Genomic DNA, 27,902 nt, shown 5'->3' on the forward strand with positions numbered 1-27,902 from the left:
GATACACTTCTAGCCCTTGAACTGAGCGGATCACGTCAAACCGTGCTTTGATTCTGTGAGATCACGTCTTGCATCGATCTCGGCTTCATTTCTCAGATCAGGAAACCTTGACTTTTGTCTGAGTGATAAAATGCCTGAGGTCAACAGGTGGATGAAAACCAATATCTCAATGGGCCTGTTTATTCTTGAACCGGTCAACACGTCTAAGAAAATGATTTTGCAGTCTGCATGAGTTTGAAGACTGTTTTATTGCTCATATGCAGCTGGAAATGACTTACAGGTGATCGACTGTCAGAAAATAAGACATGGGATAATTCATACAAAAATGAAAATCTGCTGGAAATGTGTTCATCCTCAGGCCATCCCAGATCAGGATGAGTGTGTTTGTTCATCAGGTTTGTAGAAATGTGTCTCAGTGTCTCAGCAATGGATGCTATATGATAAAATGTAATTCAGTGTAACAATCTTCTCAGGCATATTTACAACAAAAATCAATTTAAAACACAATAAAATGTTATATGCTCCCTTTTTCTTTTATATATTTATATGTACAAGTCAGAATAAGCATGTTGTTTGAACTTTTACATAAATATTGTGTTACACTGAATGACAATGTAACCTTATTTCAACCAAATTCGTACATTTTATTCTCCAAAAACTTCTTTGAAACATTAAAAGTAGACACTTTAATATGCTTTCAATGGGCATAGAATCCCTTTTGTAAATGTCTCTTGATGCGGACATCTTAACATCTCTGACCCACATGCTTCTTCAGTTAATGTAAGGCATCATTTAATTCAGTTTCAAACCTTGCATTAAATATATTCATCTAAAGTGAAACTGCACAGCATTTTTCCAGATTTTTCTTCATTTTTTAATAGATGTAAAGTAGCAGAGGGATCCTTGGTTGTGCTCCAAATTGCAAGAATATTAGGAAAACCTCATGTGAATATGCTTGTATTGGAGAGGATGAGATACAAGGACAAATCTGAGGTATTTGACAAAACCTGGGGACAGATTTTAGAACATCTTCAGGTAACTGATGTAATGCATTCATATCCAATGACCCCAGTTAATGCCAAAGTTATTAATAATGCAGTGTAATCTGTATTCACTGATATTGTGCCTAAAGTATTATTGGATAATGCACTCTTCTTGTGTTGTGTACAGTTATTGTCATTCTTATGAGTTATTTATATATTCACAGTGACTCTGCAGTGAATGTGTATCTTGTTCATGCATTACCTGACCAGTTAAATGATCATTTGTCTTTGTATGCATTTGTCCCTCAATGTTTGTTGGCTGGCTATTCTATTATTAATTATCCTTTTTTCTTCTTTCCTTCGTTGTTGTTGTTCAGTTTGTTCTGTGAAAAAGCAAAAACACAGCAGGCTGATCTATAAGTACGTTATAAGTTCAGAATCTGCCCTATATTTCACATTTCACTCTCACGGCTCAAATATTACGCCTGTCATCCAGCCGACAAAACCAATTTGCATAAGCAGGTCTAAAATTGATGGCAATTTTAATGTATTTAAGTTTGTTCCTGCCAGATGTTCTGAGGTGTTTCCACATGTGTGAGTGAGTTCATCATAACCCAGCTGCATCACACCAACAGCTCGTCAATCAAAGCCACTGTTTGCTGTAGAATCAGGAATATATAAGAGCTTGCATCACAATTAATAATATAATTAATAATATTTTTAACATGAAGATGTTGTGGTGGAATATCACGGCTGCTCAGCGTTTGTCATTTTTACACTCTTTATTCTTAACATTAATTCATTTAAATACTAAAACAAGGTGTATAAATGTCAAATAAAAGAATATATATATATATATATATATATATATATATAATATTATAAAGTACATAAGAAATAAAAAAGTTTTAAAAAGAATAAAATAAATTATATAACTTAATTAAAATAAAATACATTAAATAAAATACTTATTGTGCGCTACATAAAAATAATATGAATATGTGATAAATGTAATATAATGTATAAAATATAATAAATATAATAAAAGCAAAACGTTACAGAAGTAATCAATTAAAACGTAAATATTTCCAATTTGCCAAGTAAGGTCAGGTTAATGTAATAAAGTGAACTCTTTATTGAATAAGCTAATAAATTAATAATTAAGAACAGTGCAGTGAACCGCTTTGAGAACCACGTGTGTGAAATCTCGCAGAGTCTCGTCTCTCGCTGAGGTCCCGCGTTGCTCCCGCGCGCGTTTCCTGTTCCGGGGTCGGTAGTGTGCGCTGTGTGTGTGTTTATGCGCTTGTGTGTGTGAGTGTGTGTGATGATGATGATGGCGGAGCTGGTGCAGGGACAGGCCTCGGTGGCTCAGACCGGGATGAAGGACGGATTCACGGACCCCTTCCACCGCGCGCGACAGGTAGAGACGCGAGCGATCGTGTGTTTGACGCGCGAGTGTGTGTTCGCGAGCGCGCGTCTGGACTGAAAGCGTTTAGCCTGCTAGCTGCTAATGCTGCAGGAGCTTTAAAACTCCAGCACACACACAGATTAAGGCCACAACACAAGAACAACCGTAAAACAGCGTTTAGACGCGGTCAAATCGCGCTGACAGCAACTTTGGTCTGCTCGACCACAAACTCCAAAAACAGCAGCGACTAACTGCTGCAACCTGTTGTTGTCTCACACACTTCTTAAAACTTCCCTCAGCGAACTACAGGCTTCGAGTAATGATCGCGAGCGGAAAGTGCGCGGCGTCAAGTTTGTTGTGCACGTTGACACTTGTGTTAAAGCGCACACACACACACACACACACACACACACACACACACTCGTGCAGTGAATCCTCAGAGGTGATCATGTGCTCGGAGCAGTTTTAGGACTGAAGAAGAACTTGTGTGTGTGTGTGTGTGTTCTTCAAAGGCCTTGTGCTTTGCTCGCATCACTGCACTTTCATACTCAATCTTCATCTGACCACTACATACTGTACACTACTGCGTCTAGTGCATCTACTTAGATGAAGATTACAGTTATTAAAAGTGCTCATTTCACCATTGCATGCAGTATATCTGCTCATATGAGCACTTTAATACTCACAATCTTCAAATACTACATGCAGTGCTATATTTAGTGGTAAAATGATGATTTAAAGCCAGTATAGTACTTGCAATACTACATAAAATCATAAAATCACGTTTAGTCTATAATGATTAAAAGTGATAATTTCACTAAGCCTGAGACGATACGCAATTCTGCCGATTCAGTACTATCCCGATACTTGTGTGCCGATTCAATATATATTGCGATTAATTGAGTATTGCAATTATGTAACTTTCGATTCGATAACATGCTCCACATGCTTTGGAGTCGCTCTCGCGGTGCTACGATGTCTTACGCTGATCGTCTCGAACACCTAGACGTTTCGCCCTCTGTTGGAATTACAAAGCGCTAACTTCTCCACACCACCTCTTAGGAAAAGTCAATTAATTGAATATGAATCGATTCTGAGGTTACATTGCACCATTACATACGAGTATTGCATGTAGTATTTACTTTACTTTTAGTCATTTAGCAGACGCTTTTATCCAAAGCGACTTACAAATAAGAAAAAGTAACTAAAACTAAAAGTTAACACTCTGTAAATACTCTATACACACATTTAAGAAAATACAGAAATGAAATAAAATTGACAAATGCATACAACAACATTTCAATAGTAAACATATAAAGGAAAAAATAAACTTTTTTTTCCCGGTGGAGTCGATGGTCTTTACACTCTTTACTTTAAATACTTTGTACTTTACTATATTTCTGCTGAGATGAAGATTGAGTATTAAAAGTGCTCATTTTACCATTACATATAGTATTGCATGTGCTACATCTGCTCAGGTGAGCACTTTTAATCATTTTATCATTAAATGTATAGTAGGGGTGTAACGGCTCACAGAATTCACGGTTCGTTACGATATAGCAAAAAGAAGAAATGCCAGAGAAATATCCTTTTTTTTTTTTTTTTTTTTTTTTTTATTAAAACTCATTTTTTACTTTGAACAATGATGGCGCTACACTTGACCCATGTTCTGGGGTGTCTTCTTAGCAGCGTATAAAACAAAAACAGCTCCGGATTGAAGTATTCCAGCTGATGTGGCCTATTGTCATGTAGCAGATTAATCTTTTCCATTAAGTTTAAATTGGTTTTTACCTTTTATGGGCATTTTTTACCTTTTTATAAAGCCTTTTTTTTCTAAAAGTGTGCGTAAACTTTTGAGTCAATTTTTACATTTAATCAGTCAATAAGACATTTGGACTGTTACCAAGAAAATGAAGTCAGTATTGACAATTCATCTTTGCAATGCAGAGGAAACACAGAAGTTGCATCTGAATGGCATTTAGATGCTTTTACGCACTGTTTAATGCAGCTCAGATGAACATGCAATGCTTTAACCTGCAGTTACAAATGCATACTACGTATTTAATGTAACGGTGAAATGATTAAAAGTACTCATCCGAGCAGATACTTGCAATACTATATGTAGTCATAAAATTACATTTCTAATGATTAAAAGGGATAATTTCACCATTACATGTAGTATTTCTGCTGAGATCAGCAGTTTTAGTCATTTTAATCGTCTTTTTACCATTGTATGGCATATAGTATATGTGCTCAGATGAGCTGTTTTAATACTCATAATGTTCACATCAGCAGAAATACTACATGCAATACTATATTTAATGAAAAAATAAAGATTGACTATTAAAATTGCTCATATACGACATACAAGACTGCATGTAATTATAAAATATATAAAACAACTATTATTATTAAAACTCCTCTATTACATATAGTATTGCATGTTGTGTATTTGCTCAGATGAGCGTTTTAAATAATTATAATTGTCATCTGAGCATATAACGTTCATCTCAACAGAAATACTACATCAATACTGTATGTTATCATAAAATACTCGGTCTTCATTTTATTATTACATACAATACTGCATGTAGTATAGTCGCTTAGATAAGGATTATAATTCAAATGAGCATATATACTACATGCAATACTAAATCTAATGATAAAATAACAATCATTAATAAAGTACTAGTTTTAGCATTACATATAGTTTTGCAAGTATTATACCTGCTGCTGAGATGAAGATTGTGAGTTTTAAAAATTAAAAGTATTAAAATACTCAATCTTCATTTTATTATGTATAGTATTGCATGTAGTAAATCTGCTGAGATCAGAGCACTTTTATGATGGTAAATAATAATTATAGAAGTGCTCATTTTACCGCTACATGCTTAGATGAGCAGTTTTAACCTTTATAAGTGTAATTTTCCCATTACGTAATGAATGGCATATAGTATATCTGAGCACTTTGAATAATTGCAATACTATAGGTAATGGTAAAGATTACATGCAGTATATCTGCTACAATGAGCACTTTTATTAATTATAGTCATAATTTGACCATTGCTTATCACATTGCATGCGCTATATCTGCTCATATGAGCACTTTTAATACTCAAAATCAAAATTGTACAATTATGTACAGTAGTGCATGAAGTATATTTGCTCAGATGAGCAATTAAAAGTCAACTTAGTAAGTTGAACACAGAAGTTCCTACAGTTACTTTGGTAGTTGAGTTCATTGTTAAAGTCATTGATTTGATGAGAGCTGTACAGTGAGCAGCTGTCATGACACGCGCGTCAGTATTTCAGAGAAGCTCGCGCTGAGAATATGAGACACTTTGAGAGGAGTCACTCATGCATGCATGTGCCACGCCACGTTTGCATAACATGAAAAACCAGATGTGAACGCATGAATATTCCATTATTATCGCTTATTTGTACCATGCCGGTCTGATTTCAAGACTGTAGCTTGTCATACAGGTTGCAAACAATTGCATCCAGCATTTTTTAGACATATTTGAGATGTTAATGCAGATGAGTGTGGAGTTGTTGTCTCTGAATGAGTTGATTGTGAATCTCCTGAGTGTCGGCGCCTGATGGATCGATGCTCTGTTAAAGCCTGTCAGGATGAGCCGAGCCTGATACTGTACCCACAGACTGCGTGGCTTCTGCTTTCTACTGTAACCGCTCCAGTTTGATCACTTGTGTAATACTAGTTATTTTGGGTCAGTTTGTGGGATGGATGTGTATTAATTAATGTAAGCAGCTGTCATTTAACTCCAATATCTGATTCAATTCTGATTGGTTGAGCCACGTTTAAAGCCGTTTAATGAACTGTTAAGGAATAATTTATTCTGATTGTTATTATTATTAATAATTTCTTTAACATTGCTGTTTAATTCTTTTACCCTCATAAAAGCAATAAGCCACTCAAAGATATGTATTTTACTAGTTTTGCCAGTGTTATTAATAATAATAATTTTGTATGTGTGTGTGTGTGCATGTAATTTTTTTATTTCAGTTTTAGCTATTTTAGTCAATCACGTTAAACTAAATTAAAGTGAGAAGTAATAATTTATTTTAACGTTTTGGTTAACAAAAAAGGTTTTCTTTATGGTTTTAGTTTGACTTATTTTAGTACGTCAAGTTAAACTAAGTTAAAATGGAAATATTATTTGAAATCTATACACGCTGTATGTTTCAATATCGATGATAAATTTTAATTTAATTTGAATATATTGTCGTATGAAGTTTCTAAGAACATATAATTTGAGAGTTACCAGTATTAAACCCATTAGAATGAATGGAATTTAATTAAATTCCTTAAATTTATAACTCATGGTTGCTCAAAACCAGCCCACAATTATAAAAGGAAGTATTTCTAACAAAACAACAACATTACTCTGAAAAGTTGTAAAATAAAATAAATGAATTTTGCATAAACTCAAAGAATTATAATATTTACTTAATATTTTTCAACTAAAACCATAATGTATCTGATCAGCAACCTCTCATTATGAGTGCATGTAAAATTGCTAGCTGAAGTAAGTGTTATTTTAGTTCAAATTCATTTTAATTTTAGTGTTAGTTTTACTTATTTTCGTATGTCAAGTAAACATATTAAAATTTTGCCTTTGTGACTATTTGAATATTTAAAAAATCCAAGAAACTTTTTTTTTTTATGTTTTTAATTTTAGTTTTATTTTGTTCCTTATTTCTTTCTAATACTCAGAAGGGGCTTTTTGTTGAGGGTTTTCTGCTTTTGTTCTGCTCTCATGTTTTTGCTGCTAATACAACAGTGATTGAAATGATAGATCATGTAGTTTTGAACATGTTTGTGCGCATGCATGCCGTTTGGCCTCTATTTCGTAACCCGTCCGCGTCTGGCCTTGAACACGTGGCGCTGTGACACCTGTGGCCGGTTTGAGGTTTTCTCCTGGTGTTTGAGCGCAGGCCGGACGCCTGTGCATTCAGCTTCTATCAGCTCTGCTGGGGAAGAAAATAGACCTGGGCTCTCGTCCAGAATCGCAGGCCCGTTTTACAGCCTGTGTAGAAAACAGAGCTGATCTATCAGCTGTCACAATGCACTTTATCTGTAGTTTGCTCTCCTGCGATAGAAACGAGCGCTTGTTTGCGTTTGATTTGTGATGACGTGCATGTGAACGCGTTACATAATCAGCTTCACCCGTGCAATGACGGCTGTCATGTTTTAACCCTCATAATGCATTCAAAATCACACTCTGGGTCCGGACGCAAAATATTTACTTAATATTTTTCAACTAAAACCATATTTTATCTGATCAGCAACCTCTAATTAATGAGTAAATGTGAAGAAATTTATAAATGATTATTATTTTTTAGCACTTAAAAATTAAGAAATTATTTGAAATTTCTAATATAAATGAGTCATTTAATTTTTATTGTATTCTATGAAGTATATAAGAACATATAATTGGTCAATTACCAGTATTAAGCCCATTAGAATTAATGGAATTTAATTAAATTCCTTAGAATTTATAACTCCAAATTTAGAAAAGGAAGTATTTCTAACAAAACAACAATAATATTATTCATTATTATTATTAAATAAAGTTTCAAGCAAGCTTTTTCTTGCATAAACTTTCATTTTGAAATAGTTTTTTCCTGCTGCAGAGACTCATATTCATAGTTGGACATATTCAGTCCCAAAAGATACGGGGAAAAGACAGAATAGAATTTACAAACGTCTTTTTTACAGTAATATAGGAAAGTATTTTTGACACCTAATGGTACTCCATACATATCTGGTTCAAAAATGACCTGGATGTGAAACATGACGTTTTTAACATTTGCAAAGTTTTGCTCTTTCACTAAAAACTTTTTTTATTTTTATTATGCATCTATTCCGGGTCAAAGTGGACCTGATTGCATTGAGTGTTGAAACCTGTGCCTCGTCAGGTTTTGATTTAATTAGTCACCATTGAAACAATCAAAGGAGGTGGTAATTAACATTAATCCGTGAGCTTGTAAAAGTGAACTGCCTCGTTTCTCCACCTGTCGTGACACGGCCGATCTGCATGAACACTCAGCATGCTTGTTGCATCATGGGTAATTAATGCGCTTCTTTGACCCACATTGGGTTCGCTCCTCGCTCGAAACACTCGTTTACTGAAAGGAAAGGCCCTGCTGTCCGGCTCGAGTGGGCAACAAGTGGCCAGTTGTTGGTCTGAATTCCTCCGACTGCTGTTTACCTTCTCCTGCGTTTCTCTGGAGTCGTTCCCTTGGGTCGCTCGTTTATCCCGCCGCTCACATAGCTGGCATTCCTTCCCAGCATTCCCCAGAAAGAGGGTTTAGCTGGAGGGAAGAGGTGGAGACGGGCCTGTCTCTCTCTTTCTGCCACGCTCCAGTCTTTCTGCTCAAAATGGCCTCTTGCTTTGAGTTGAGCGTCACTTCTCTCTAATGTACCACTCAGATGCAGTGCCAAAGGAGAGTTTAACTCTTGGGTTTTTTTTTTTCATTTGCAAAATATCTCAGTTTTGTGGATATTTGACTAATTTGTCTGAAACCATAAACTCTTCCATGCAGAAACACACTGGAATGAGAGATGTGCCACCATGCTTTATAAATAAAAGATCTTTATAATGTTCCGTAATGCATTCCTGACAACTAAATTCACTGTACTGCAAAAATTATTACATTTTTATATGGAATTATTATAACACCCACAAATTTTAAAAATAATTATACAAAGCTTATAATATAGCGATTTGCAGTTTTATGCACAATTTTTATATTTATTTTTAGCACATTTATATTTTATTGGTATACTTCTGTTGCTAATACAGTGGTTTTAAATGAATGCTGTAAAAAACTAAAGGAAGCAATGGCAAAATTATTATTTTTTGTATCCATTATCATTTTTACCATAATTGTTTTGCTAGCACGAATCCTATTACTATTTTAGTTTGTACTTGTATGAATGACACACATTTACAAGCTTGTGTTTTGTAGAATTACGTGTCCAAATCCCGTGATTTGTGTTTGTATGCATTTGTCCCTCCACTGTTATGTGTGTGTGTTTGTTTGTTACAGTAGTTCTTTGTTTTACGTTTTTGTTCTGTGAAAAACCAAAAGCACCAAAACAAATCTGGACTTTTTTCTTTTGCAATTAAATTGATTTGTATGTATTTTTTATTTTGTGTGTCTGTGTATATACATGCACATATATATATATATATATATATATATATATATATACACACACACACACGTATATATGTTTGTATATGTGTGTGTGTGTGTATATGTATATATTTATGCATGTGTCTGTGTGTTTAATTAGGTCATAATTGTGTGTAAGTGCTCACTCAGGCGTGTTTCAGTCCGTGGTTTGTTCTCTGATCTCTCACAGATTGCTAAAATGGGCGGAGAGCAGATGCAGCATCTGAACAACTCGTCTCCGGTCGTTGATGCCTCGCTGTACGGCTACGGAGGGCAGAAGCGCTCACTGGATGAAGGAGGTGCTGGGGTTTTTGTGCTTACAGTTGTCTGAAATGATTAATTGTCAATATGAGTTTTGTCAGCAGTGTGCGATCAGTTACGGCCGATGTCGTCTGAGTAATACAGTAGATAGGACAAATGCAAAGTAACTCTGAGGTTAAAATCAATGCAGGACTTCATGAAGCATTGACCTTTGACGGCGTTTTTCTGCACGAGCTATTGATTGGTACTTCTGTTCTTGAACTGCTTGCGAAAGAGATGGCTAACGTCAGAAACGGCGAGTGTGAGAGACATTTGAGGAAGTGAAAGCTGGTTTTGTGGCCGCAGAAACACCATCATAGAGGCAAAGAAACACTGTGATTCAAACGCATCATGGTCAAAAACTGGGCTTAAAGTTAAAATCTGTGGAGAATTATTATTTTTCAGTTATTAAAGCAGTTATTTTTATTTATTTTTTTCTGGCCCAAATTGTTACTAAAATTTGAAAGGACAGCTTTATTAAGTAGCTTGGAATAATATATATATATATTTTTTTTTTTCCTAAGAAAAAAAAAAAATCCCCAAAGTTATATTAATTACATATGCCTCTTATTTTCTTTACTTTCACTTCATGGCATTTTAAATTGAGTATTTTCGTGTTGCATGAATGTCTAACTGAAACCAGCATAAATACAAACAATATTAAAAGTTCCAGTGGAGTGGATATTAAAAGATATTAAAAATAAAGACTCTTCTGCATAAGTCTGGTGAGTTTAGACCTGCAAATTAATGTAGTTATTCATATTTGACTAATAGAGGATGTAAACGTCACGAATCTCACCAAATCATGGCTGTCATATTTTAACATTTTGATATTGATTATTTATTTGCAATTCATTGAATGTCTAAAACTTTTTGTTAGATAAGTGAATAATGATAATTAACAATGAACTCAATTTACTGTATTTATACTATTACATTTTTAATTTTTGATTAATATTTAATCTATTTAATTGTTAACTATTAACTTTTAAACCCCAACATTTTATCAGAGCATTTCTATTGTCTCAAAACTTGAAATATAATAAATTAGTTATGACAGTATTTTTAAATGTGCTTTTTGAACATTTGCGTATTCTAAGATTTGAAGTTTCTTCTGCCAGACTGTAATATGATGCTCTGTGTATTTTTCAGTAATAAACACATGTATTTTTCCCTTCTGTTTCTGTGAAGTGGCTAACCAGCTCGGAGCGATGGTACATGGTACAAGGTGAGCGCTTTCATTCATTCAAACTCTTATATTGTGCTATTGCACATTGTACTTTTAGATTAATACGTGCATTTCTATGCACAGCTGTAATGAATGTGTTATGTGATTGTTTAGGGCTATAATAACAGAAGACTTCAAAGTGCCTGATAAGATGGTTGGATTCAGTAAGTACTGTGGATCACTTCATAAAACACATAGTTTTCATATGGATTTTGCACAAACATTTGAGCTTTAGTAGTCTTTTCTTAGTATGCACACAATTTTTGGCCTTTTAGAAGCTGAACTCTGTATATTTATTTGATTATTTTCTTTAATAAGTAGCATGCATGCAGTTTTTGGCCTGATATAAGCTGATCTGTGTGTGTTTCTTGTCCGACAGTCATTGGACGGGGCGGTGAACAGATCACAAGAATTCAGCTGGAATCCAACTGCAAGATCCAGATCGCTGCCGGTACGTTCTGATCCGATTACAGTCCTTCATCTTCTGGTTTTCTGCTTCCATAAACCTCAAGTTTGTCTCGTTTGATCTCGTTGACTTTATTCCTCAAAGACCTCGAGAGAACTCTGAGAGTGAGGTGAATGTGGCGTGACGTTTACAGCAGGCCAGATTTTAAGATGCCACTGACTGCATCTGTCTAATGTTGATTTATATTTGATTATAAATGTGAGAAAAGCAACACATCTGTCTTTCCTGAAGCTCAAACAATTCGATTCAATTCCGAGGGAAAACAAGAACTGATGAAATATAAACATGCAATGGAAAAAGTGTCTGCAAAATGCCTAAATGAAAAAAAAATTGTATAATAATGAAAATATTAAAATATTGTATTAATAATGATAATTAATAATAATAAAAAAAATTATATATGATAAATTATGCAATATTATAGTGATATTTAGATATTTCATTAATAAGTATACGTTCTAATCATACATTTGAGAATATTATTGATGCATACAATTTAGTAATTGTTGATTTTATAAATAAAATATAGTAATGAAACTATAAATATTCTAATAAAACAAATGTTAATATTCAATACATATTTAATTAATAATTATAAATTATAATATACATTTGAGAAATTATTTTTGATGCATATTCTTGATTTTAATTTATAATAATTTGTGACTGCATTTATGCTAAATTTTGAAATTATCCTTGTGTATAAATGTAAATAAAATTTAAAGAAAAATAATATAATAATTAAACTATTTAAATATTATGATCAAATGTGTAATAAATATTATATCGATATATAATATATTTGAGATTTTTATTCATAATTGATTTTTAATTTATAATAATTTCATTTTTGCAAAATTATCTTTATTAGATCTGTGTCTATTTGAATAGACAGTTGTATTTCTAGAATTGAAATTCTAGTTGAATTTATGCAAACAAACAAATAAAAAAAACACTCTGTAATGGCATTGTTTGGGTGCTTTTCTTACCAAACAGTGCCATTTATTATGGTTTTAGTGATCAAGATGAATGTATAATGAATGTCAAAGCGTTTGATCCATCTGTAGTCATAACTTCATTTATTGCTAATATTGTTGCAGTATCCAGAGAGAAAACGAACTCTGAAGCTATTACGATCTAGAAGCTGACGTCACATTAGCCATGTAGCGCTAACATTAGTATGATTGCGAAATGCCCACGAAAAAGTGAGCTGAACAGCAGCTCCTCGTTTGCCCACAGTCTGTTGTGTATTTTTTGGTTTCTAATTTGTCGCTTGCAATTATTTGTCATGTCACCCCCACAGACAGTGGCGGTATGATGGATAGGCCTTGCACCCTGACTGGGACCCCAGAAAGCATCGAGTAAGAATGCACTGCCCTCTTTAGCGCCACAGCTTAACCCTTGAGCACAAACACAACACTTTCAGGTCTATTAGTGTCAGAGTGCACCGAATGAGCGCCAGTCATTTGTCTGCTGTGGTTCGTGTTCGGCAGGCAGGCCAAGCGGTTGCTGGGGCAGATCGTGGACCGGTGTCGGAACGGACCGGGCTTTCATACTCAGATGGACGGGAACAGCGCCATCCAGGAGATCCTGATCCCGGCCAGTAAAGTCGGACTGGTCATCGGGAAGGGAGGCGACACCATCAAACAGCTTCAGGTTGGTTTGTTAATTCTCTAACATTTGCTGCCACAAGTCAATCTTTATTTGTATATATTGTGCTCAGTTTCACAAGTTAAAATACTTCCAATCAAAGCCACAGCAGAACTGTTGAGCGTCTCCGTTTTGTTTCATTACTGAATGTATCCAGTTTTAACAAATCAAGTGATTCAATGACTCATTCATAGACAGACAGACAGTCATTTGCTTTGTTTCTGAAAGACTCGCCTATTTGAATGAACTGAGTGAGTCAGTGATACAATGACTCATTAGTAAAGACAATCACCTGCTTGGTTTCTATGGAAGCATAAGTGTAGCTAGATTCAATTTTAAATGTAATATGCAAAATGGCTGTGCAATATGTAAAATGGGAATGTATTTCTGTATTTAAATTTACATTTCCCATACATGCGTGCGACATTTAGTGCAAAATGAAAATTCAATTATAAAATTTAAATTTGCCATTTTCTACACTAGTTTTAATATGCAAATTAAAAACATTTTAACGCTTTATAACTTGCAAAATGAAAATGTAGTACTCAACTTGATTAGATATGTTACAAAATAACTTTTTTTGGGGGGGGGTGTCTCAGTCATGCAGTTAAATTGATGTGCAATTAATTCGATTATTTAGATTAATTAATCTGAACATCATGCAACTAATTATATTAAAAAGTAACATTTTGTAAATGAATGTTGTCTGTCCACAGGAGAGAACAGGAGTAAAGATGATCATGATTCAGGACGACCCGATGCCCACTGGATCAGACAAACCCTTGAGAATCACTGGAGACCCTTATAAAGTTCAGGTCTGTCTGTCTATCACAGATACAGTCACAGATCCACAGCATATGTGTGACCCTGGAGCACAGAACCAGTCATAATGGTCCATTTTTTTTTTAAATTGAGATGTAAACATCATCTGAAGCTGAATAAATGCGCTTTCCATTGATGTATGGTTTGTTATGATAGGACAATATTTGTCTGAGATACAACTATTAGAAAATCTGGAATCTGAGGGTGCAAAAAAATCTAAATTTTGATAAAGTTGTCCAAATGAAGTTCTTAGCAATGCATATTACTAATCAGAAAAGCAGTTTCGATATATTTACGGTAGGAAATTTACAAAATATCTTCATGGAACATGATCTTTACAAGTGGTCGACCCGATATTTTTTTTGACAGCTGATACCGATATCTTGGAAAGCAGGGTGGCCGATATAAAGCTGATATAATTTTATTTATTTGAATTCATATTTAAGAAATTTGAAATCATTTGAAAATGGATTAAAAAATAAATGTGTAAAATAAACATACTTTAGATGACAAAGCATTTTTCACAAATAAATATTTAATAAAAATATAATTAAAAAGGAAGTAAACACTGTAACTAACAGGGCACTCAGTATTCTGGGAAGTTTGTGTGCATTGGGAATCATATTATTTTCAAATAAAGCCAAGGTAACTCATTTTACATACAGCACACAGTGAAAATGACATGAATATGACAGTGGGCAAATGCATAAAGCGCAGCATAATTTGAAATCACAAGATTAAAGTTTAAAGCATTCAATTCACACCGATAGTCAGGCAGTGAATACGCGATCATGGAGAATATACATGCACAACTGGATTCAACTAAATTTGCAAGGTTTTTGAGATTTAAATGTTCATTAGATTTTCAAAGATTTGTTTAAAGGATATAAATGCATATTTGCTAAATGCTGACAGCAAACAAGCAAGTATTATAATGTTTACCTTTCTATTACTAATAATATAAAAGCGTTTGTGTTAATACTTTTTTGTATACTTTTTAATTCCTTTGTTTAACAGTTCTATCTGATTATTAGACAGAAGAGAATGTGAGTGGCGTCAGAATAAAAGTCCGGCCAAACAGAAAAACTTATCGGCTGACACCGATATTTGAAAAATGCCAAATATCGGCCGATATATCGGCCTTGGAGAGATATCGGTTGACCACTAATCTTTACTTAATTTCCTAATGATTTTTGTCATAAAAGAAAAATGGATAGTTTTGACCCATACAATGTATTGTTGGCTATTTCTACAAATATACCCCAGCGACTTAAGACTGGTTGCGTGTTCCAGCGTCACAAATGATGTTTGAGCTGCATGTCTGACTCTGAGTGTGTGTTCTGTACAGCAAGCACGGGAGCTGGTGGTGGAGATCATCAGGGAAAAGGATCAGGGAGATTTCCGGAGCGGTCGCAGTGACTTCGGCTCCAGACTGGGCAGCAGCATTGATGTAAGAACACGTTCAGCTCTGGCTTCATTTAGAGCTGCGATGAAGCCGGAAAGGCCACGTGTTTTGATTGTTGGTTTGCTCATGCAGGTGGCAGTGCCCAGATTCGCAGTGGGAATCGTCATTGGCAGAAACGGGGAGATGATCAAGAAGATTCAGAATGATGCAGGAGTCAGGATCCAGTTTAAGCCAGGTCAGTGGTCACAAACCTTATGTTTGTGCAGCTTTAACATGCATGGCCAGATACTGATGAATTAGACACCCCTACATCTCGTAACAAAGAAAGGTTTAATATCACCTAATGTATTGATGCTATCAACTGTATTGCACTTTATCAGTCAAATGTGAAAAGTATTAGTTTTAACGACATGAAGTATTCAAAATGCATAATTTAGTTTACAGTCTGCAAAGAGTGGCAAAAGGGTAAATCATGATTAGACAAAATAATGTCTTCAGAATCATTCATGCATGTGAAAAAGGGCTGAAAGTTAAATAGATTCTGTCAGGATTCTGATAGGAATCATGTCTTCACCTTATATATGAAGAGTTTATTTGCAAAAACAGACAACTCCATTTTTACAAATTTTCAAAAATCATGTTTTTTATTATGTTTTCATTGTGTTTTGTGCAAGTTAGCTGTTTTTTGAAGTTATTTTTTAACCTAGTCAAAATAACCCAACTGCAGTTTTGATTGAGATTAATTGAAAAGCACATTGAAAAAACATGATTTTTGAGAATTGTTAAAAACTAGTTATCTTTTTTTGCAAATGAACTCTTCATATGATTCTCAGAAGCAAAACTGCTACAAAATGCATCATTTAGTGAGAAAGTGAGATGTATGAGAGCAAAACAGGCATGGTTTTTGAAATCAGCGGTGCAAGTTATTAAGAAACAAGTGAAGATTTCTTTTAGCAAATTCTGCTCCACATTGCATCGTCAGAAACAGAAAATGACGCTTGTGCTCTTTCTCATTCATGTGTTTCTTTATCACACTAATGTGTCAAGAGCTTCAAGTTGTACTGCTCTTTTTGTAATTATTTTATAGTTAAATGGTGACGTAGTCAAAAAAATAGTGACTTGTTGATTTTTGCATTGTAAAATGTAGACTGGTTTACTGCATTTCACTTTATTCAAACACATTTTTGTGGATAATTGGGGATCCATAATATATATTAAGAATCATGGTTTATTTTATAGTTTCTAATCATGCAGTCTGTTTTACTATTAATGTTTTAGTGTTTTACCTTCCTGAAATTGATTTGTGAAGCACTTTTTACAATACAAGACTTTCCAGAGCAGCTTAACAAAAAATAAAACCGTAAAACAGGAAACGATGAGCAATGTTTGCATGCAAATGCACCTGAAGTCATGCATCAGTATGCAGTTTTGCAAACTTTTTTGCCATTACCTGCATAGTGCATGAGTTTAGTTTGTTATTTTGTGAGTTTAGTTTGTGTCTCAGCTGCTCCTGCTGTAGGAGGTGTGTTTGATTTATCTGAACCTGTGTGTGTTTCGGGACGATGCTGCTGAGCTCAGGTTAGGGCATGTTGGGACGCACTCGTTCACACAAATCTCTTAAGACTGTAGAGGACCAGCAGGATCATTGACGCGTTAAGAAGTTTATGGGGATTAATATACTGTTCTCTCACATGTTTACTGCCTGCTTACAATCCCATGAATATTCATGCTGTTCAATTCATTCACACTGAAACTGAACTGAAGTAGCAAACAAGGTGCAGAATCAGGAAGGAGAATTCAATGGAAATAGTTCATTAATCCTGCTGTATAGTGTAGTTTTTAATAAACATGGTTATGCATGTATGGACTTCCTTAAACATTAGATGATTTTAATGTTTTTAAATATAATTTTACTTAAACAATGAAATGGATCAAATTGAATTTTGTGCACCATGATGGAAGAATGCATGAACAGATTTAAACTTGAATGTCATTATTTATTAATGATAACATATTTAAATAAGTTATCTGAAAACCGTAACACTTTACAATAAGGTGTCATTTGTTAATGTATTAACTAACATGAACAAACAATGAACAATGCATTTATTACGCTGTTTATTAATCTTTGTTAATATTAGTTAATGAAAATAGTCGTTTATTGTTTATTCATGTTAGTGCATTAATATGTCTAATTAGCAGAGAATTATATTCTATGCATCGAGTAAATTAGACATAATTAGTTTTATGTTTAATTAAAGACAAGTTAACCCTGTAAACCCTGACAAAAAAATCTAATTTTTTGAAATGGACATGTTTTTGATGATTTAGAAATTCACATATCGGTGTGATAGAGTAGTTTTGTAGGGTTAAAGCTGTGTAAATGAGCTGTAGTTCTTGTGATCTCCGGATCTGAACTCATAAAGCCGGATCCGTGTCTGTTTCAGATGACGGGATCAGTCCGGACCGGATCGCTCAGGTCATGGGTCAGCCGGACCGGTGTCAGCATGCGGTTCACCTCATCAACGATTTGGTCCAAACTGCACAGGTACGTCTGGAACATCATCTCTCACTGATGATCATGAAACAGGACTGAGGAGAATGCAGTTATATGAGCCTCAAATTCAAGAAATGACCCCCAAAAAATCACCCTCTTATATTTATATCATATGATCGAGTTCAGCAATATCACACGGGCAAGATGCTGCTTTTTCCCCAATATCTACACCATTGTGAATGTCATATTGATTTATACAATGGTTAGGTAAATAAGTAGTTAATATTACATTTTAGACACAATATGTGTCTCTGCAGCACAAAAGCATGACTATAAGTAACACAGGTATGTTTGTAGCAATAGCCAACAATACATTGTATGGCTCAAAATTATACATTGTTTGTTTCATGCCAAAAATCATTAGGATATTAAAGCTGCAGTCCGTAACTTTTTTTGGTTAAAAATGATCTGAAATCAATATTTGAGCAAGTCCATAACCAGCCAGTGTTCAAAACTGTCACCTTCAGCCCGATTCACAACGGTTAGCTTATAATAATGTTTTCTAATCTGAGTGGTACGGGTAGGTTTCCGCAGGAGATTCAAGCATGACTCTGCATCATTACGTCACGTCTGTAAACATAAAGACGTTGTCCCGGATAGTAGACTATATCACGTGAGGATCCTGCAGGTGACGGATCGTTTATAGGTTTTCCTCACAGCAGCTGGAATAATTAAATGGATCATTTTGATGGCGGATTGTAATCCAGAAAGGATTGTGTTTATGAAACACATGTGAATGAAATTATATTCGAGTTTTAAATGTGCTTCTGATTACAGAGAGCCTGGGATTACAGAAGATTTGTGTTTTAAAGAGAACCAGTTCGTAGGAAGAATAATTTGCTTTTTGGGTTAAAAGAATGTCTTAATATGAAATTCGAATGGCATGACAATTAGATTAGACTATTGAAATTGAAATCTACACGCTAATACATACTTCATACTCGTAGTCACGCAATGCTTGTTAACATTAATAATTTGAGAATAACGTATAACAATAATAATATGCACGGTTTGATGTGACATGAGCTAACTGATCGTTAGATTTAATCACCATTGGTAGCGCGATTTATAGTAAAGCTTTTTTCCTCAGTTGGTCAGAACAAACGTGGCTTGTTACTTGTTCAGATGACTATCCGGAGAAAAGTCTTATTTGGGTCATCTATTCCAAGCTAGAATCTGTGATTACTAGGATTCACACCGGTGCGGTGACTGACTGCCACACATTCACCTCAAAACATTAGATTCATCTGCTTTGGAGCCATGCCGGAGCACAACCCACGCAAGCTAGATAATTCTGCAAGTAACTGCAATTACAGGTTTTCAAACAGAGATGGCGACAAAGAGGCAAAACTTACGGACTGCAGCTTTAAGTAAAGATCATGTTCCATGAAGATACTTTGTAAATTTCCTACTGTAAATATATGAAAACTTCATTTTTGATTAGTAATATGCATTGCTAAGAACTTCATTTGAACAACTTTAAAGGAGATTTTCTCAATTTTTTGCTCCCTCAGATTCCAGATTTTCAAATAGTTGTATCTCAGCCTAATATTGTCCTATCATAACAAACCATACATCAATGGAAAGATTATGTATTCAGCTCAATGTATTCAGATGATGTTTAAATCTCAATTTCAAAAAATGTACCCTTATTACTGGTTTTGTGGTCCTGGGTCTCACACATTGTCCGTTTTTGCCTAATTTTGACAAAAGAAATTCAATCAAGCCTCTGATCAACACTCAGTGGTGTTTCGTTACTGAATGAATCCACAGTTTTGAATGATTCAAGTGAATGAATCAGTCATTGGAGCAAATCGGTTGAGTGATTGATTCAAAGACTCACTCATTAAGATAGTGACTCGTACTGGCGCTTTTAGTTTCATATTTAGAGCGTCATCCACTAAAGTCATTTCATATCTTGTTCATTATAAAATTTATTTATTATGCAATGTTGAATCATATTTATTTCTAAAGCAATTTTTTTGTAATGTCTATTCATGCTTTTCTTATTTAACACAATGACTTTAAATGATCTTTTGGAGTCTAATTTCTCAGCCAGAGTTGATGTGCAATTAATTAATTACACGTCATGAATGAATTAGATCAAATATTTTAATGGCTTGTCTGTTTCCGCTCAGGAGCGTGATGGGTTTGGAGGCCCGGTTGGACCCAGAGGTCGCGGCAGAGGTCGCGGTGATTGGAACATGGGAACTCCTGGAGGCCTGCAGGAAGTGACCTACACAATACCAGCTGATAAGTGCGGCCTCGTGATCGGGAAAGGTTAGGACTTCATCTGCATTCAGCCATTCACAGACACGTTTATTAAAGCAACGTTACAAACAGTACATAAGGCGTTTCATTTATTATTGTATTGGAAAGTTGTATTGGATTTAATTTAGGAAACAAACTGGAGTCAGTTTTCTGAAATGTCACCGTGTATAAATGACCCTTATAAGTGTTCACTCTGTAGGGAGCTTTTGAGCTCTTCGTTGCAATACAATGGGGTTAAACATCTTCTGGGTGGTCTGAAACACCGCTGTTCATCCGATGAGTGCTGCTCTGTTCATCGCTGAATGAAGCGCTTGACATTCACACTTTTTCGTTTTGAGCTTAAGTGCATAGCAGGGTTATTATCATAAATTAAAATCATAAAAACATTTTTATTACTTGGGGGGGGGGGGGGAACATTAAGATACAAATATTTAAAAAGCCTTCAGCTAGAACCTCAAAGTAAATGAAAATGAGAAAACAAATTTAAAGATAATACAGACTTAAACTAAAATGAATAAAAATGACAACACCTAACAAAATTACAAAAATTTCAACTAAAATAAAAAGTAAAATCAAACCAAATAATTAAATTAAAATTTTATTTCAGTTAGTTGCAGAGGCAACATTTCTTGTTTTAATTTTGTTTAAGCTGAAGTGCTAAAATAAATAAAATTAAATTAACTAAAACCTTATAAAAGACATTATTTTTTTAAAAATGACAAAAACAATTAACTTAAAAAAAAAAAAATTCATTTAAGTTTGAAGTACTAAACTAAAACTAGATAAAAGTAATAAAAAATAGTTTTTATTAATAAAAATAACAAACACAACGACAAAACGAAATTAAAATATATTTTTTTTAAATGAGTTAAAATGTTTACAAAAAGTAAATTTTTTTATTTTTTTCCTGGCGTTTAGGAATATTATGTTTAGACACTGAATTATGAATGCAAATGATTTAAGTTATAGTGGTTGTCAGAATACTTCATCACTGGTTGCTTGTTAGTGTAATGGCACTTCAGAATGCACATGTGATTTATCTGTCCACATCAGCCACCAGATCAGCTCCAGATTGGTTTTGCATGAATTATCCGGTGGTATTGAGCAGGTTTGCGTTCTCAGACCCGACGGGCCGTTGGCTCTGACCTCAGTGTGAGACACGCATCTCATTGTTAGACGCTCTTTTCAGTGCGACTTGAAGACCACCAGTAGCAGCGTCTCACGCTTTAACTGAATCGGTCCGTCCGTGAACTCCGCGCTCGGCTCTTTATCCGCGCCTCTGTCTGATGCTGGAGCTCATAATGGCTTCATTAATGCAGCGGTTAAATTTGTGTGACAATGGCGTACTGGCCCAGCTCAGTCCATCGTCCCCGGCGCGGGAGGAGTGGTTTAGATGAGCGTTTTCAGCCCGGGTCACTCCGGGTCAAACCGCCTGGATGAGTGAACAAATGTTCAGACATCACTGAGTTTCCCTTTACCAGGCTCTTGTGTGTTTATACACCAGCCGAGCTGTCGCTGCTGTTGTCCCTGATATTTCTGATTGGTTTAATTTTTAATATTAATAAGTTGTTTAGCAAGCAGTTGTTTTGCACTGTCCGTGATGTTTCTAGTTGTTTATGTATTTATTTACTTATTTTACTTTATAAATTTTTATTATTTATTTTTATTTAACTGGTGTTACGGTGTTTTGCACCTGTATGTTTTACATTCGTCTATCTGGTTGTCTTTTGTTAATTAATACATTTTTTATTTTTTGTTTAGCTGATGTTGAGGTGTTTTGCACCTGTGTTTTTATGTTTGATTATCCCTGGCGTTTTTAACTGGTTAAACCATGAATACTAGTTAAAACTCCCAGTTGTTCAAGTTTCAAACAGCATATATTGCATGTGACGGATCTGTGTGAGAAACAGAGCTTGTTAAAGGATGGTGTTCATGTGTTTGTGTTCTGCTCAGGTGGAGAGACCATAAAGAACATCAACCAGCAGTCCGGAGCTCATGTGGAGCTGCAGAGAAATCCTCCTCCAAACACCGACCCCAACGTCCGGATCTTCTCCATCCGCGGATCTCCTCAGCAGATGGAAATGGCCAGACAGCTGATAGACGAGAAGATCGGGGTGAGTGATCAGCTTCTCAGGGCTTTCTGTTTGCAAGTGCATTTGGTGTAAAAGCGTTCAAAAGTTTGTGTGTGGGGGGGGGGGGGGGGGGGGGGTTAAAAAAGAACTCTTCTGCTCACCAAGGCTGCATTTATTTGATCAATGTAATGCATCGTTGATGAATAAAAGTGTTAATTTAATTCAAATAAATAATCATAGTGACCCTAAACTTCAGGCATATGGCCAAGTTGAGTTTATGTAGACTGTCCTCAGTCATTACTAACAGACTCTTGAGTGTTCAGTCCCTGTTAATGACTGATTCTGTTTCTTCCTCGTGTAGGCGTCAGGATTGGGAGGAAGCAGCAATTTTGGACTCAGTCCTTTTACCCAAGGACCAGCGACTCCTCATCAGAAGTGAGTCCCTTCCTTCCTTCCTTTATTTCCTCTCTGCCAGTGAGTTTATTCTGATCAAGAACTTCAGTTTCAGGTTATTTTTAGTCTGAGTAGATCAGAATATAGTTTCCCTCTGGGTTGATGTTTTGTCAAAACTAAGATTTGTAGTGCTGTCGGTTTAACACACAAATTTGGTGTGACTAATTATGGAAAAATATGAGCATAGATTCAAGATATGAGGCAAAAAAATAACCCTCTCATATTCATAGTTGAGCAATATCACATCAGCAAGAGTGCTGTTTTTCACCAATATCTGCAGCGCTGCAAATGTGATTTATACAACCGCTCAATAAACAAGTTAATATTGTATTGCATTTTAGATGCAATATTGTCTGCTTTTGCTAAACTGAGCAAACTGTTGAGCCTCTCTTTATCAACATGCAGCAGTGATTCGTTACCGAATGAATGCACATTTCTGAACAAATCGAGCGAGTCAATAATTCAACCACTCATTCGTTTGCTTTGTTTTTGAATGAATCAGCCATTTGAAGAAATCAAGCGAGTCAATGAATCACTCATTAAGACAGTGACTTGCTGCCACCTACTGGTGCTTTTAGTTTCATATTTAGAGCATCGTTTCATTTTTTTTTTTTTAAGTTTTCATATTCAATGTTCAGTAAAAAAATAAAAAATCACGCCTATTTATTATTATTTATACAATGTTGAATCAAAATGTTTATTCAACACTTTTATCATTTAACACAGTAATGACTTTAAATGTTCTCTTGGAGGGTTATTTCTCACCCAAATTTGACGTGCAATTAATTAATCTCCACCTCCCATAAATAGTGAATTAGAAATCACTTGATAGTGCCAAAGATCTGATGCACTGAACCTCACGAGCATGTCTAATTCTTCATCAGAAGCGTTCAGATGAATCGTTTTCGTGTGCATCAGTGTGTTTCAGACCGGGTTGATTATCTGCGTGTTCCTGTGGAGTGTTTGCAATGCTGATGTTGTGTTTGTGTTTTGTGTGTTAGTGGTCCGCAGACGTTCATGACTGGAGGTTGGGGAACCACGTACCAGACATGGCAGCCTCAGAGCCAGCAGGACCCCAGTAAGATTTACTTTAAGCATCGCTGTTTCTTCCTGAGGAACAGCACTTTCCTTTTAGATTCATTACATTTTGCTAATTTCAGGTCACAATGGATCTCAGACCGGCCAGATGGACTATTCCAAAGCGTGGGAGCAGTATTATAAAAAGCTAGGCAAGTGCCTCAGACACTTAGCTGCGTTCCTTCTGTGTAAACATCCTGAAGGTTTGGGGGAAACGCTGGGACTTTTAAAGGACGCGGCTGAGAGCGTTTTATTTGCCCGACTAACAATTTTGGGATGGACTGGAATTCTGTTGTTTTTCATTACTCGTCCGGATAAAAGCCTCAGATCAACTTTTGTTGTTTGACACAACAAGCCCAACAAGACGTGATCCGTTATTGACATTTACAGCGTTATAACAGTAGAAGTCTTTGCACTTTGTTTGTTTAATTTTTTTTTTATAAAAAAATTGCAATCGGGATTTAAAATGCCATTTAAAAAAATAAATGTTGTTTTGTGCTTGCTTATAGGGTTAGGCCAAAATTTTGAGATTATATATCAATATGACTATAATAATAATAATCATAATAATTATAAAATATAAAAAAAATTAAAAAGAAATATTGCGAATGTAATATTTCACTTTAAAATTAAAAACATAGTATTAGAAAAATATTAATAATGCATAATTGTAGTCTATTTTTAACTGTAAAATACACCACTAATATTTCTGACTGTCAAATTTCTTGATTTTCAATCGTTGAAAACATTCAAACTTTTACTCTGACGCCGGAGCTCTTCAAACTTCTCTTTCTTTGACGAGGGCTTCGTTATAAGTTTGTGAAGATGGTTTGCGTGTGTTTTGTTCCCAAATGCACGTGAGTTACTCGGAGCATTATGCAGATGGAGGTCGTGTGAATCATTTTCTGTGCCGAGACGCTGAAATCATGATCATGAGCTGCTGCTGTGTAAATGAACACAGTGCCACGGATCGCTCACTGTGCATATATTTGTTTAAATGAATTGCAGTCTTATGATTTCAGTTCTATTCTGACTAATCATGCAGCTGTAGTTGTAAGTGATGTTCCTGGATCAAACCGAGACTGAGTTTGCGTGTTTTGTCTGTGCAGGTCAACAGAACCAAGGCCAGAGCAGCGGCTCCGACTATAGCAAAGCATGGGAGGAGTATTACAAGAAACAGAGTAAGAACATCTGTCCTCATGATGTCAGTCAAACCCAGCTGGACTTCAGTGTTCTCATCCTTCTGTGTGTGTGTGTGTGTGCAGCTCAGGCCGCCGGTCCTGGATCTCAGCAGAGCTCTCCTCCAGACTATAGCGCCGCCTGGGTGGAGTACTACAGACAGCAGGGGGCGTATTACGGCCAGGGACAAACGCAGGCTCCCGGCCTCCCGGTAATAAACACACTCCACCAACACCGTCACCTTTATGTATCATATAATGTTATCAACATACAGTACCGGTCAAAAGTGTGCTAGGATTAAGATGTTTTTGGAAAAAAAGTCTCTTCTTTTTGCTGAATTTAATTTAACAAATTATGAAATATATTTGATTTAAAATGTCTGTTTTCTATGTGAATGTGTTAAACTAATTTATTTCTGTAATCAAATCTCAGTTTTCAGCATCATTACTGCAGTCTTCAGTGTCACGTGATCCATCAGAAAATATTCTAATATACTGAATTACTGCGGAATTATTAATGTTGAAAACACTTAAAATTAATTTCTTCTTTTGTTAAAGGACGCGTTGAATTGGTCAGAAATGAGAGTAGTCATTTATAATGTTGCATAATATTTCTATTACAAAAAAATGCTGAACTTTCTATTCATCTGTGAATCCTGAAAAATAAAGTTTCCACAAAAATATTGTGCAGCACAACTGTGTTCAACATTAATAATAATCAGAAATGTTTGTTGATCAGTAAATCAGTATATTATTATGATTTCTGAAGATCATGTGACACTGAAGACTGGTGTAATGATGCTGAAAATACAGCTGCAGATCACAGAAATAAATTACAGTTTAACACATATTCACATAGAAAACAGCTGTTTTAAATTGTAATAATATTTCAGAATTTTTACTGTATTTTTGATCAAATAAATGCAGCTTTGCTTCTCTTGCAAAAGTATTGCGTTTTCCTGGGAAACCTTGCAAAAGCACTGAAGAAGTTTTTCTTTCCACATCATATTTCCATTACAAAAGTTTCTCTCTTTCTTTTAAAAGAATACAGTTTTCCTCCTGTCTCCATATATTTACCATCACCATGTCCCTTTAGGGGCTCCGTAGAAGAGACTTCTTTGCAAACCATGAAAACGCATAATTGCGCATGTTTGTGGACCCTGACGCTGTGTTTTCTCCTCTCGCCCCGCAGGATCATTAAAGCGGGCGACTGCAGACCCTTTAGTTGAAGATTTTTGAATCACTGCGAGGAGGAAACAGACCTTTTGTAACAGAGGTTTCTAGATTTGCAACGCCTTGAAGACTTTTACTTTTTTTCTTAGTGAGAAACACTAGCTGTAGAATGACTTATATGATTTAAAAAGAGAACTATTTCTAAATCAGGACATCAAATTGTTACTAAATACTTGTGTACACCATTATTCGAATGGGCGATTTCCGGGATCCCTTTTGCACCGTTTCAGAGTTGGTTTGTTTTCTATTCTTCCTTTTTAATTCAACGATATATATATATAGATGTGTATCGCCAAAACGAACCCCGGAGTCGCGGCGTTTCATCGATCGATCGCGCAATATAATCTCTTATTTTTCTAGTTCTGTTGCAATAAAATGATCGTGGGCTTAGCAGTCTTGAATTCGTTATCGTTTCGTTTTGTCATGAAATGTTTTAAGAATGTGTACAAAATGTTTTCTCTTTTTTTTTTTTGCTTTTTTTTTTTTTACATAAAGCATTTTAATTCAGTGCGATGAAAAACTGTGATGTTTTTGTTACAGAAATATATGCTTTTGTTACACGAGAAACGCAACGACGTCGCCGGTCGCTTCCTGATGATGTAATTCCTCATGTACTTTGTATTCTGTTTTCATTGTCATTTTATTGTACTCTGGTTTAAAAAGGTGCAATATCTTATTTCATTTTTTTTTGGAAACAAAGATGGGTTTCTCTAATATTTTGACAGACGTTTAACTTGTAGATCTTAGGGGTTTTTTGTAGTCGTATGCAAATGTAACGGATAATTTTTTTATTACGGTGATCCGACGGGGAAAGGGGGGGTCTTGCGTATCGTGAGGTTGTTTTTTTGCCTTTGCTCTCTTGTAAAATGTATGTATGCTCAGATACTTGACTAAATACTTTATTTAAAAAAATATATATAATTAAATCAAAGACTTTTTTTGTCCTGCATTTTTACAGGAAAACTGTCCCTGTTTTTCTGTTCTGTTTTCATACTGAGATTTGTCAAAGATTGTGAATGTGTAATTTGAAATTTGATGTTGCATCTTGCTGACGGATGAGAAGTTTTATGTGTGTAGTTCTGTAAACTTCGACTTTAAAGCGTTCAAGACTGCTAAGCCTCTGAGAGCCTACCTGTGTATTAATTACTTGTAGTTTTTTATATTCTGAGTATTGGAATATCAAACGTTCTTGTCTTATTTGGTACCGCCGGTCTCTCTGACGCCCTACACTTCACCAGTACACACTGTGGACTCCTGTACAGTCCCAATCCCATCACTTTTTAATTCAGATTTTGCTTTCTACTCTGTGTGATCTAATATATGTATGATTGACTAGTTACAAATTGATCTAGTATTAACTTCATTGCTTAATGAAAAGGGATATTATAATTTCAAAATGTTTAATTTTAGTGTTTCTTTTCTTCCTCGTGTACAGGTAACCATGTATTAAAATGATCGAAAGACTACCACTTCTCGATGCCTCTTCTTTGCTCGCCAGCGTCCTTCTCAGAGAGATCTGCGAGGCTTGTTTGCTTTCTGATGTATTGTCTGTGTAACCTGTGATGGCACAAAGCATGCCACGTGGTGAAAAACAGT

The 27,902-nt window shown here is 35.2% G+C and overlaps 1 protein-coding gene across 3 annotated transcripts; it reads left to right on the forward strand.

The window, feature by feature from the left end:
- The first annotated feature begins 2,240 nt into the window (after positions 1 to 2,240).
- On the forward strand, positions 2,241 to 27,772 carry LOC306871565 (far upstream element-binding protein 3-like). 3 transcript variants are annotated; one of them, XM_079419608.1, is made up of 19 exons: positions 2,241 to 2,403; positions 9,785 to 9,893; positions 11,086 to 11,122; positions 11,237 to 11,286; positions 11,502 to 11,573; positions 12,892 to 12,949; positions 13,082 to 13,244; positions 13,955 to 14,053; positions 15,409 to 15,510; positions 15,598 to 15,700; positions 17,913 to 18,013; positions 20,161 to 20,302; positions 22,247 to 22,407; positions 22,727 to 22,800; positions 23,820 to 23,896; positions 23,979 to 24,047; positions 25,005 to 25,076; positions 25,161 to 25,285; positions 26,266 to 27,772. In XM_079419608.1, exons 1-19 carry the CDS (start codon positions 2,308 to 2,310, stop codon positions 26,272 to 26,274), a joined length of 1,719 nt encoding a protein of 572 aa, XP_079275734.1. In that variant the 5' UTR covers positions 2,241 to 2,307; the 3' UTR covers positions 26,275 to 27,772. The 3 variants fall into 3 exon arrangements, 2 of the variants coding, with proteins under 2 accessions (XP_079275734.1, XP_079275735.1); XR_013784345.1 differs by lacking the exon at positions 23,979 to 24,047 and having other exon boundaries at positions 2,245 to 2,403; positions 26,266 to 26,670; positions 27,415 to 27,772; XM_079419609.1 differs by lacking the exon at positions 23,979 to 24,047 and having other exon boundaries at positions 2,245 to 2,403.
- Positions 27,773 to 27,902: the final 130 nt, after the last annotated feature.

Source organism: Barbus barbus, assembly GCF_936440315.1.
Source record: "Barbus barbus genome assembly, chromosome: 6".
Taxonomy (NCBI): domain Eukaryota; kingdom Metazoa; phylum Chordata; class Actinopteri; order Cypriniformes; family Cyprinidae; genus Barbus; species Barbus barbus.